Source organism: Staurois parvus, unplaced genomic scaffold (assembly GCF_062004578.1).
Source record: "Staurois parvus isolate SC_StPar_1 unplaced genomic scaffold, SC_StPar_1.0 ptg000031l, whole genome shotgun sequence".
Classification (NCBI taxonomy): domain Eukaryota; kingdom Metazoa; phylum Chordata; class Amphibia; order Anura; family Ranidae; genus Staurois; species Staurois parvus.
The window spans coordinates 17,298,467-17,311,210 of NW_028317827.1; the positions used below are offsets into that span (position 1 = coordinate 17,298,467).

General features: G+C 36.9%; 1 protein-coding gene across 2 annotated transcripts in view; it reads right to left on the reverse strand.

Annotated features, from left to right (window-relative positions):
- LOC149470831 (bile salt export pump-like) overlaps positions 1–12,744 on the reverse strand; it is a 102,727-nt gene that overhangs the window by 50,428 nt on the left and 39,555 nt on the right. For both annotated transcript variants that reach the window (XM_089660381.1, XM_089660389.1), the window contains exons 10-14: positions 10,614–10,727; positions 8,587–8,697; positions 4,114–4,239; positions 1,487–1,690; positions 1,007–1,177 (exon numbers count right to left, since the gene is read on the reverse strand). In XM_089660381.1, the coding sequence (XP_089516507.1) occupies positions 1,007–1,177; positions 1,487–1,690; positions 4,114–4,239; positions 8,587–8,697; positions 10,614–10,727 (726 nt within the window). The remainder of the gene's footprint in view (positions 1–1,006; positions 1,178–1,486; positions 1,691–4,113; positions 4,240–8,586; positions 8,698–10,613; positions 10,728–12,744) is intronic.

Genomic DNA, 12,744 nt, shown 5'->3' on the forward strand with positions numbered 1-12,744 from the left:
CTGTTGCATATCCAGGACAGATAGTAAAGGAAATCTCCCCAACAAAAAAAACAGCAGGGTTTTTAACTATTTTACTCTTTCAAGAAATGAAAAGAAAAGCTTGGGTTATACATCTACATTTAACCCATGGGCTACACAAAATGTTACTGAACATCATGGTAAATGTATATATTCGCAGACACATACACTGCTACCCTTACAGTAATGAGATCAACACTGTGATGTCAAAAATGTCATGTGTGAAAATAAATCAACAGTTTTGGAAACATACAACATACTCCAGAACACAAGAAGACCTGCGTCTGAGAGCTATTCTTTTTCAGTCATTTGCTCTTGGGCTCCATTAATGTACCATGGGTGATATGTTAATACTGTGTATAAAGATCACTCATTAGGCTTTAAAAATATTGATAAAATAAACAAATGAAAGATGGTGCTATATAGTGGATATGCTCACCAATGAGTTTGTACTAAGGACAAAAATATACGGTTCCCAGCCTACAAAGATTGGAATATCATGACTGACCTGGGCTTCAGGGTGGGCAGACCAACTTGGTTATGCATAATTTTGGCCAAGTCAGACTTTTTTGGTGACATAGGAGTAAATTTAAGGCTGACCATGCTTACAGCCAGGTGTGGTCATTATACAATCACATCAGCCATTCTTAAGAATCCATATCTGGAAGAATGACCTTTGCCCCTAAAAGCCACCAGTATCCATTATAAAGCTCAAATACTCTTGGCTACCATTATCTACCCCTACACTTCTAGATTTGGCCAAAGGAGATCTTTCATTTTGAAAGACTGAAGGGAAATACTGACAAAAAGAGTGGCTCAAGCTCAGGCAATTAGTTGTATTTGTTATACCAGCTATCTCATATCAGAGATATGTATGTGGCTTTAAATATCTAAAAAGAACTTTCTCTGCAATTTAAAAGTGTTAGAAATGCATTTGGTACATTAAGACCCATAATTGATATTAATTGTCACAATCTGAACAACTGACCTTATCAAGAGCTTCTTGGACAACAGCCTCACTCTCATTATCTAGAGCAGATGTGGCCATGTCAAGAAGAAGGATTTTTGGATTTCTAACCAGAGCTCGAGCAATGGCAATTCTCTGTTTCTGTCCTCCACTCATCTGTCCACCACCTTCTCCAACAAGGGTATCAAATTTCTAAAAGGAAATATAATGAAAATACATTTTATTTGAACTGATAACTTGTAACACTAGAACCTATGTTAAAACCATGTCTGTGATTCATGTATTTATTTTTATATTTTATGGCCATAAATTGTTTTGTAACGTGCGTCTTGCACATGTATCAGCTGTAACTTGCAAAGTGTACATTTGATCATTTGATTGTCTTCTTAAAATAGCCAAAGGACATGATCCGCTTTTGGAATCAGATTAGAGTGCTTATTTAATTTGCAATCTAAAACATTACTCTGGCATTTGGTCAAAAGCTTCTTTGCCTCATTTTACCTGTGGTAAATCCATGATGAAGTTGTAGGCATTTGCTTCTTTTGCTGCTTTTATAATGTCATCCATAGTGACTCCTTCTCGTCCATATTTAATGTTTTCAGCTATTGTGGTGGCAAACAAAACAGGTTCCTGCTCAACAATCCCAATTAAGGAGCGCAACCACGGAATGTTAAGTGTACGAATATCATGGCCGTCTAATGTCACCTGGAAAGTTGTGGTAGCAAACAAAACTTCAATAATTCATGTATACAACATTTAATAATGTGATTTATTTTGGAAATTCTTTTTTGTTGTTATAAGATAATGTATAGCATACAATATTTCAAAAACTGTAGAAAGAGAAAAATAATAACAAGACGCATATTATATAAGCAAAAGAAAAAATGTAACTAGTTTTAGTATCACATATAAGCTGAAAACATTGTAACTATACTTAAACAATCATGAAAAGAGAAACATGATTTAGATATGCATTAAATAAACAATTAAAAACTAAAAAAAAAAAAAAAAAATAGCAGGAACATTCTCTGCTTCAAAACAGAAAAGTAGAGATGTGTGAGTAGATAAAAGATATCTTGCTTTTTTCTAAAAGTTGTGCAGCTTTGCATGTTCGTGCCAAGTTCCATGCTTCCAATGCTTCCATAGTTTAAAGGCCTAAATTTAGGTAAAACTTAATTAAAAAATAAAAAAAATAGCACAAGGGACTGTAGTTATATTTAATCTGCATTGTCCCTTGTGCTGGTGACAGCTGTCATAGTTGAAATCTGTCCTCTGCCCTCCCCTCTCTCCATACCCCGCAGCTGTAATCTTCTGGTACTGTCAGGGTTAATAGAGCTGCTGAGCCAACTACGCCCACCCTTTCCGTCCCCTCCTCAATTCATAGAAACTGTACTATAGCTTCCATGCATGAAAAGTTATCTATGAATAGAGGAGGCAGATCTTTCATCAATCCACCCGTCCCCCATTCATAAATCGCTTCTCATTCATAGAAGTGATAGTACAGCTTCTATTAATGGAGGAAGTGGGTGGAATCTGTGGGCATAGTCAGCACTCTTGACTGATCTTGCTTAAATATGACAGATCCCTCAGCTCTGTTAACCCCTGTAGCAGGGTATATGAGGGCGGGCTGTGGGGGGGAGGGGGGTCAGAGGGTTTTCAACAATGACAGCCAGCACCAGCAACTTTAAAAAAATAATATTTTGTTTTATTTCGTTAATATTGTTTTTTTAATGTTATAGTTGAAAAGGAGAAATCGTATACTTTAAATACAATGTAAAAAGCTAAGGCAGAATATCTACAATCATAAACCATGCAGTTTCTCTGTGTGATCACAGACATGTATATTACTTACTCAATTGCCCTTTAGAATAGAAAATTCATTTTTGTTTTGTGCCATATGTACAAAGCATGCAGACAATGCTCCTTTTACTGCTACTTTAAGTTTCTGGAACCAAGCACTTTGGAACATATGACATTTTCAAATGGCACATCATTTTAAAAACCCACCGCCTTGAAGCCATTTGGGGTTGATTTACTAAAACTGGAGAGTGCAAAATAAGGTGCATAGAAACCAATCAGCTTCCAGCTTTGATTGTCAAAGCTTAATTGAACAATCTGAGGTTAGAAGCTGATTGGCTACCATGCACAGCTGCACCAGATTGTGCACTCTCCAATTTTAGTAAATTAACCCCAATATTTTTAAGTACTGAAGATAAGAATTGTAGCTTAAAATCTCTTCATACACTGGCATACCCATCCCACCACAGGGAGAGTTCACAACTGCAGTGGAAAGATATGGTTTGTAGTGGAAGAACCTAAGTACCTACTAAGGAAGAAATGCAATTGGGAGTTAGTTCTTCCTGCCCAAAATTAGTTTCTGACCTCACAGGTTAGGTACTCACACTTTTTTCTTGGAATGGACACAAATGCCCACAGATACACTTTGTTGAAAAGTGGAGGCTGTCAAGCCTTGCAAAGAACCAACTCCACACCCATGGTTTTGGAATGGGATATCCAATAAGCTTCTAACTATGTGATGGTCAGGCACAAACTTTTTGCTATATAGTAGGAATATAGATAGATATATTAGAAAGATAGATAGATATATTAGAAATATAGATAGATATATTAGATAGATAGAGAGATAGATAGATAGAGAGATAGATAGAGAGATAGATAGAGAGATAGATAGAGAGATAGAGAGAGAGATAGATAGATAGATAGATAGATAGATAGATAGATAGATAGATAGATAGAGAGATAGATAGAGAGATAGAGAGATAGATAGATAGATAGATAGATAGATAGATAGATAGATAGATAGATAGATAGATAGATAGATAGATAGAGAGATAGATAGAGAGATAGAGAGATAGATAGATAGATAGATAGATAGATAGATAGATAGATAGATAGAGAGATAGATAGAGAGATAGAGAGATAGATAGATAGATGATAGATAGATAGATAGATAGATAGATAGATAGATACCGGTAGATAGATAGATAGATAGATAGATAGATAGATAGATAGATAGATACCGGTAGATAGATACCGGTAGATAGATAGATAGATAGATAGATAGATAGATAGATAGATGGATGGATAGATAATCTCAGTATGTTTACCTTCCCATCTGTAGGATCATAAAATCTTTGTATAAGCTGCACCGCAGAACTTTTCCCAGACCCACTCGGCCCAACAAAAGCAGTCGTTTCTCCCGGCTTAATGCAAATATTCAGTTGGCTCAATATCTGTGGGTTTAGGGAGCAAATACATTATTTCCTGCACCACTTCTGTTATAGCCTGACTTATCATACTTTTTTGATGGGATCAGCACTATTTGATTTCTGTCGCTGTGTCCATAGTAATAACATATACCCAATTATCTACTCTTCCATTGCTGTCTCTTTGAATTATTCTGTGTATCGATCTCAAACAGGGTTTACTAGGAAGGGCCACTTTAAGTAATGACTAAATCAATCTGAAAAGGTTCTCTTATTTCTGTGTGTCCTTTTAAAACTGCTATAAATAACATTATTTATTGTTTTATTATTTTCCTTCAATTAAGACCATTGATTAGGTTTGACATTGGATACTATCAGTAACAGAAATTGTGATTGGACATGATATACTGTATGCATCAAGTACGTGTTGGTAAGTGAATGCTCTTTCTTATAATTTAATGTCAATATATGGCAGCTTACATTTTTTCAAGGAATTGATCTTTGAAAGTTATGTTAGCTTTTTATCCTTTTTTGGTATAGTGAACACTTCAGCAATACATTTGGAAATTTAGGGGCCTGATTGTTTTGTAGAGTGGACTAAACCCATGTAATTCAAACTAAGCATAGGATGAAAAAATGTGTCAGATGAGGCTACCTTTAGTAGAACTGCTTGTCAAAAATCAGTCTTTCTATGCAAATCTCGACACTCCCTGTAATGATCTGTGTTGATGGCCTTGGGTCAATAGTCATATGCAGCTTGCTTTTCATTTTTAGCTATTTCAAGATCATTAAAAATTCAGTAATGGGTTCAATTTACCTATATTTGAACTTCTTCTGATCTGCCAGTTGTTAAGGTGGGTCAGCTGGTGCATCCCAATACCCATGAATGTGACTACCTGCACATGGATGTATGGAACCAGTGGCATATTTACCGTAAGGCAAACAAGGCGTTTGCCTAGGGTAGCAATTTTCAGGGGTGGATGGGGACCTGGTAAGGAGGCTGCATGCTGAAGGAGGGTGCGGGATGGCCAGCTGCTTCTTATGCAGATTAGTGCTTGTAATCAGGTGCTAGAGGCGGGTGATTGGGTGTTGGCAGCGGGTGGTGATTGGGTGTTGGTGGCAGGGGGATGAGTAGCAGTGCCAGTCGGTGTCGGTGATGGAGTCGGAGGATGGATTGGTGTACCAGGAGGAGGCCGGGACCCCGCGGGTCTCCGCTCTGGCAGCCTTCATCTCCCCAGAGATGGAGCAGCTGATCAGGTGTTGGCAAGGAGAGAAGAAGAGGTGCCTCCAAGGGCAGCAGACCACTTTAAATGTAGTAAAAAGTAGGAACACTCACATGGTAGTAGAGTAATAAAAGCATGTAGGGTATTGTGGTGTAGAAACACCATGAGGAACAGCTGTCACTGGTGCCTGTATCATCCGCGTCTCAATGGTAGGGAGCGTGGTTCAGGAGGGAGACAGACGTGGAGCCGGCCAGCATGCATGTACTCCTCAAGATGGCGGCTGAAACACACGCTGAACCGGCATAGGCGTGATGACGTCAGTGACCAAAATGCAATGCAACGCGTTTCGAAGCATGGGCTGGCCTCTAGTGGCGGAAGCACGCTCCTTTCTCAAGCAGGGGAATGACATGGCAGAAGGACCGTTCCTTTTATAATGGCTAATGTGACTTAATTGGCAATCAACAATTCGGGAATAACAATTAGCATAATTGGAAACATATGGGTTAGTAATGAGGAACATGTGGGTCTTACAATTAAAAGCATAAGTGTGGGAAGAAAACACAGTAGTAGGGGGAAAAAACGATAATAGGGGAAAAAAAACGAAAATCATTACCATGATAACGGAATGGGGGAAGCATTAAAATGATGTAAAAAAAGGGGGATAAAAATAATAATGAATAAAAAGAAGAAAAAATTAAAAATGATGAAAATAATGAGATAAAAAGCAATGTAGAAAAGTATATATAAAAATATGAATATAAAAATAAAAAGTAAAAATAAATTAAAAATAGATAAAAATAAAACTAAAGATAAAAATTAACAATATTAGTATGAATAGAAATAAAAATTAAAGTAAAAATAAAGATAAGAAAATTTAATAAAATTTAAAAATAAAAAGTGAAATATAGACAAAATGAAAAAGAAAAAAGAAAAAGAGTATGTAATTGGGGCTGTTATAGGGTCATATATAGTGGTGTAAATGATATAAATTCTGGATCACATAGAAAATCATACATACGGAAATATAAATAAATGAATGTAAATATGTGCATAATATGAACATAATACAAAACATAATTATAAATCTATGCATAATCCTCCCTGTGGTGCCATAATGGATATGAATGAGTATATAAATAAGTATAATAATAGAAAATGGAAAAAATTAAATTTAGTAAACAAAAATAGTAAATACAAAATAGGTGGGAGGATGATGCACTGATATGATAATAAACCCATGATGTATGGAAATAAATGCATGAATATGGAAAAGACATAATATGGGAAAAAAGGATGGGAAAAAAATTAAAAAATAAAGATTAAAAAATAATGTAATAAATTAATGAATAAAATAGAATATGTATGCGGATACTTGTCAGAAAAATTGAAAAATAATAGAAAAAATTATATTGAAAAAATAATAAAAATAATGTTATTATAAGAAAGGGATATAAAAAATATTACAAAATTAGTAGAAAATATATAATAAGGAACTAAAGGATAATAAAATAACATTTAAAAAAATTGAAAAAATAATAATAATAAAAATGCGTAAAAATTAATTAATAAAAAAATTGCATCTTGGTCACTGACATCATCACGCCTATGCCGACGTTGCAGTTCAGCATGCGTTCCAGCTGCCATCTTGAGGAGTACGTGCATGACGGCCGGCTCCACATCTGTCTCCCTCCTGAACCACGCTTCCTACCATTGAGACGTGGACGATACAGGCACCAGTGACAACCGTTCATCATGGTGTTTCTACACCACAATACCCTACATGCTTTTATTACTCTACTACCATGTGAGTGTTCCTACTTTTTACTACATATTAAAGTGTTCTGCTGCACTTGGAGGCGCTTCTTCTTCTCTCCTTATTACAAAGTCTGCTACATTACTGCATGGAGCTTGCCCTTATCCACTACTAGACTTTTCGGACTTTGGTCCAGTATTTGCTCTGATTATCGTTACTTCTATTGATCAGGTGTTGGTGGCGGGGGGGAGGTGGGCGGCGGTGGCAGAGGGTGGTGGTGATGGGGAGACATGTAAAGAAAGTCTGTTTGGTACTTTGATATGCAAAATTTGGTCAGAAATGAATCTATCTACATAAAAAAACCTCTGGGGACTTCAGATCACCTGCTTGAATGGACAGTTTCCAACTAGAATGTGCAAACACAACAGTGGCGTCAAGGGTCACAGAACCTCCAGCAAGATAATTTCCTCTTCATAACAGGAAGTAAGAGGAAATTTTTTCAGAACATGTCACATCTTATCTTGTCACCAGAACAAGAGTCCCCATTTAATGATTTCCTTTTTTTATGGTTTGGAGACAACTCTAATTTTGGATTTTCTTAGCTGGTGACATTGGTCAGCAGGACATACAGAAAGTGTACAGTAAATCTCCCTACTGTCAACACAGACACAGAAAAAAAACCCGACAGCATTTTTAAATGCACCCTACTCTCAATTAAATGAAAACAAAATGTTTGGCTTTTCATGCACTTCAGGGGGTATTAATCTAAAATTACCGGATATGCAGCTACCCTCATATGGCCAAGTTACCCTTTCTCCCTGTAAACTGCTTCAATATTTGATATGAATAGATATAAAAAACTGAACTGAATACCACAAGCACGGGCCGAAGTATCTCACCAAAAATATCATAACAGATACTCTACCTCTAAATGCATAGGGCTTAGTTTACTAAAGGAAAACAGGCTATTCACTTTGCAAGGGAAATTTCCCTTAGTTTAGTGAATGTCGTTAAAATTATAGTGAAAACAATAGCCAATTGCGTGGATATAAAAAACAAAAAACAAAAGTGTTTTTGCTTGCTCATGATTAGATGACAAAAGTCAACAAAGCTTCACCTCATTCACTAAAATAAGGGAATATTCCCTTGCAAAGTAAAATTTCCATTGGAATGTGAGAAGCCTATTTGCCTTTAGTAAATCAACTCCATAAGGTACAGAGAGTGCTACATATTTACAACTTTTTGAAACATCAACCTGTGTTTTACATACATCATACTCCTTAATGACAACTGAAATTCTGTTCCTTTGATTTATATTTCATATTGTGTTATAGTTCAAAGGATAGATTTTTAGACACCACCACGTAAGACTCCTCATGTTCATCTGTCTTACAGTACCTTTACTTCTGGCCTGGACGGATAATAGAAATTCACATTATGGAACTCAATAACTCCCTTAACTTGATCTAGCTTGTGACCTTCTTCAGACATGCAGTCAATAACTGGTTTCTTCAAGAGAATACAAAAAATTGTCAAAGTTATTTCCACTTATTTGGTGGCATTCAATTCATACACATATAAAACTGAGTATGCATAAATATATTTTTAACAGTTTAAAAGCAGACAGCATATCCTATGCTAGAGCTATGTTAGAGTAGAATGTAAGTATTGTAGGTTATTTTAAATGGCTAATTGACCTAAAATTGATATTTCAATAATAGGTGGACTCCAATGTACTAAATCAACTCCTGGCTTTTTAAAGCCTGGTATACATAATGAGAATATTGAACGAATGATTATTATTGCATGAGAAAATTTTTCATGGTTGTCCCTTCGGGTAATTTCACATGGACTGTCGTGATCAGTTCTCGAAACCTGAGAAATAATGATTAGATTATCAAACGATCACTCCGAAAGTGGTATTTTTCACCTGATGTTCTCATCGTATGTACTAGAGTCTAATTTGAAGTTGTGCTCCCATCTACCATTTTAAACTTCTTGTTGTGTGGTTAGTTATTAAATAAATATATATGGTACTGTATATATACAGTATATATATATATAATTATATATATATGTGTGTGTATCTAAGTCTGACTCCTGTAATGGCGTAAGGGCCTTTGTCAATGGGTGTTTGACTTATGTTGATGACATCAGTTTGACATCAATTTGAGACACTTCCGAGAGCAATCAAATTCATTGACAGGTGCATTTGAGCTGCAGCAGACCATCTTTTTGACTGAATTTGATCTACTGCAACTGAGTTTTGCATTTCCATAGACTTATATGAGTATGCAATTCTGCTTGAAGTAAGCAAAAGCCCATCAGAACAGGATCTCAGAAGTGCAGAGACATCACTTGAGTTCCCTAGAGGTATAAGAAGTTAGTCAGAGGTAGATATTGTGCTGCAACCTTTAAGAACAAGGAGCAGGTCCATATTTATAATAGGTAACCGTTAGGCCATCTGTCTGCCCTCCTTCCCTAGTCTAACAAGATTTAGTGCCATGGCTTCACGAGGCATGCTGAAGCTGCACGCAATGGAACCAAAATAGACAGTTTCCTAAATCTGTCAGTGCTGATGACTAGAAAAAAGGTAAAGGTAAACCGTTGCCCTGTTATGTTTAATAATCTTTCTGTTTTATTACATAAGGAAAGTTGTTCCTGCAAGTAAGCTACATGATGTGTGGGAGGCTGTGTGCTATGCCTAGCAGCCTTTCTCCCAAGCCAAGGCCTATGTTGGCTATGCAGAAATATGGCCCTGCAAGGGAGTTCATGTTCTCTGGATACAGGTAATAGAGTTCACTCATTCCAGAGACACTGATCTAAATCCCTCTGCAGATCAACCAGACCTATCATGGGTTGTTTACATTTTTAGGGACAGTGACATATTACTGGGTCTATTTTTGCTGGTGATGACCCTAAAAGTAAAGCCACTGAATGTACAGATGGACCACAGGGAGCCAAGAATAGTAAGACCCAGGGGCGGACTGACAACTCATGGGGCCCCCGGGCAATAGGGGATCATGGGGCCCCCGTGTCCTTGCCCACACTCAAAAAAAGCCTATGAAAAAGGTACCAAGGGCATGTCATGGGGCCCCCTACTGACCTCGGGCCCTTGGGCAGTGCCCGAGTGCTCCAATGGTCAGTCCGCCTCTGGTAAGACCTAAGAGGATCTAGCAAGATGCAAATGTGAAAAGATAGATCCCAAAGGAAAAATTCTGACTAGATGGCATTATGGCAGGAGATCCTTCACAAATGTGATTCAACAAAGATATGTATCATAAAGGTTGTAGAGTATAACTAAATCTTCTAGGACTGAAATAGCCATCTGAGATTGTTGCTTTAGTACCTTCATAAACAAAATAGTAAAAAAAAGAACAAACTATATTAACAAAAGTTAATAATGACTTGAGCTGAATACTGACCTTCTCAATTGTTTCATATATAATTGTAGCAGCAGCTCTGCCAGAAGCAAATGCTTCCAAACATGGAGAGGCCTGGCCCAGATTCATAGCAGCAACTAAAATACCAAAGAACACCTAAAATGTACCAAAACAAAAGTTTAACAACAGTTGAGTTATGTTCAGGTTGGTTCAATCAGTTTATGTTGGTGGTGTAATATAGTTTATGTTTGTAAAAAATGATCTGCTGGTCTTTTTGTCTAGTGATCATTTCATGATGGACCTGCAATGTTCTGAGTCTGTATAGAGTGTATCGGAATTGTATTCTGATACAACTTGTTAGTAAGGTTTATTGTTCTAATCCACCTCCAAGTCCTCACATTGCGTGGCGCAGAAAGAGACTACTTTCAGTATATTGTACTGATGTTCTAGTAGAAAACCCCTGAAATTCTTCATTAATTTTCAAAGCACTGTTGGAGATGCCATCAGGGAACAGGCTCATACTATCACGTTTTTTGGCAATGCCCATGCATTCAACTCTTTGGGTTGTATTGATGTAGAGTCTCCAACAATTATTTATGTACTTTTCTCTTGATCCCGTTCATTATTTACTTGGCCTTCCCTTTCTGGGCATCACTAAATATGCTAAAAGATTGATTGCTTACATTTTATTAGCTGCTAAGAGAGCCATTCCACTGTGTTGGCTATCTACTGACCCACCGTCTCAAATTCAGTTACTGAATATTATACCTGATATAAGGAGAATGGAATATTTGACAGCTACTGTGGCAATACCTTACCACAATTTAATAAGGTTTGGGATGTTTCATATCAATCCTAATTTGGCCTTACTCCTTCATAGGTCCCAAGGTGTCTTAAAGTGTTACTAAACCCAGGACCCTGCATTCACAATATCTGGTCTCCCACAGTACACACTACATAGAAATTCAATTACTTTAGTAAATATAAAGTGCTAAATACCTTTTCTCATCAGCAGTTAGAGCAGTCTTGTGACTTCTATCAGTGTCCAGCAGAACACTGGTTAAAGCTTGTAGGAGGAGTTTTTATTCTGCTCTAGGAGGATGCACAACCCCTGACTTCTGTTTGGACAGTGTTGATTGGCCCTGTGCTGATCACATGCACTCTCCCAAGAAAAAAAAAACCTCTCTAGCAATAAACACCAAACTGAGCATGTGCAGAGTGTCTCTACACGATATGTTTTATCAGGAGATAAGAGGGGGGCACTGGAAGAAGGGGAGGATCAGAGAAGTCAGGATCAAACAGCATTATTACACAATGCAGAGGATTAACCCCTTAGGTTCCACAGTGAGTATAACAAATATGATTGACTGCATATACAGACTGAGTATACTGTTGTGGGTTTAGTAACACTTTAATCTTTTCTTTAGGACCTTTCACTATAATGCTCTGTACTGATATTTACCCCTGGTGTGTTATCCATGCTCTTTATGTCTCCCTCCTTGTCCTCCTTGGCCATTGGTATGTCCTAGGGTTGGGATACCTCCTACCCTGGCTCCTACACAGACTTCTCTTTTGCCCTCTTTTTATTTAATTCTTTTGTATAGCTTGTAACAGCTTTATTCAGAATGTAGTATTCTGCTCTGTGCAAATGAAGATTTTGTATGCACATGGGTCAGTCTCCTTGTTACTGAAATGTTCTGTACCTTTGTTTCTTTTGTTATATCTTGGAAAAATGCAATACAAATACAATTATAAAGAAAAGGCTTATTGTTCTATACTTATATAAAATACTATAGTATAGTATTGTCATTATGTCCACTGTTCAGGTCAATGTTTAGATTATTTACGGGAGTGAAACAGAATTGTATTATGACTACGCTTATAACATAGGTCATATTGGATTTGTGGGGCTCTGTGTCTGTGGAAGGTATATTAGAACTGTATTATGACAACACCTAATATGTTGTCATGTTAACGTTACATATAGAGATGAGCGAAGTATTCAAAAATTCGATTCGGCTGATTCGGCAAATTCGCGGAATAAATTCGATTCGAGTCGAATATATTCGCTGCGAATTTAACTTATAAAAAGGGTGTTTCTAGGCTTCAGAGAGCCTTTATATTAGTGCAGAACACTGTACCTTTAATTTAAATGCCCTTGGAGTCTGCTGGG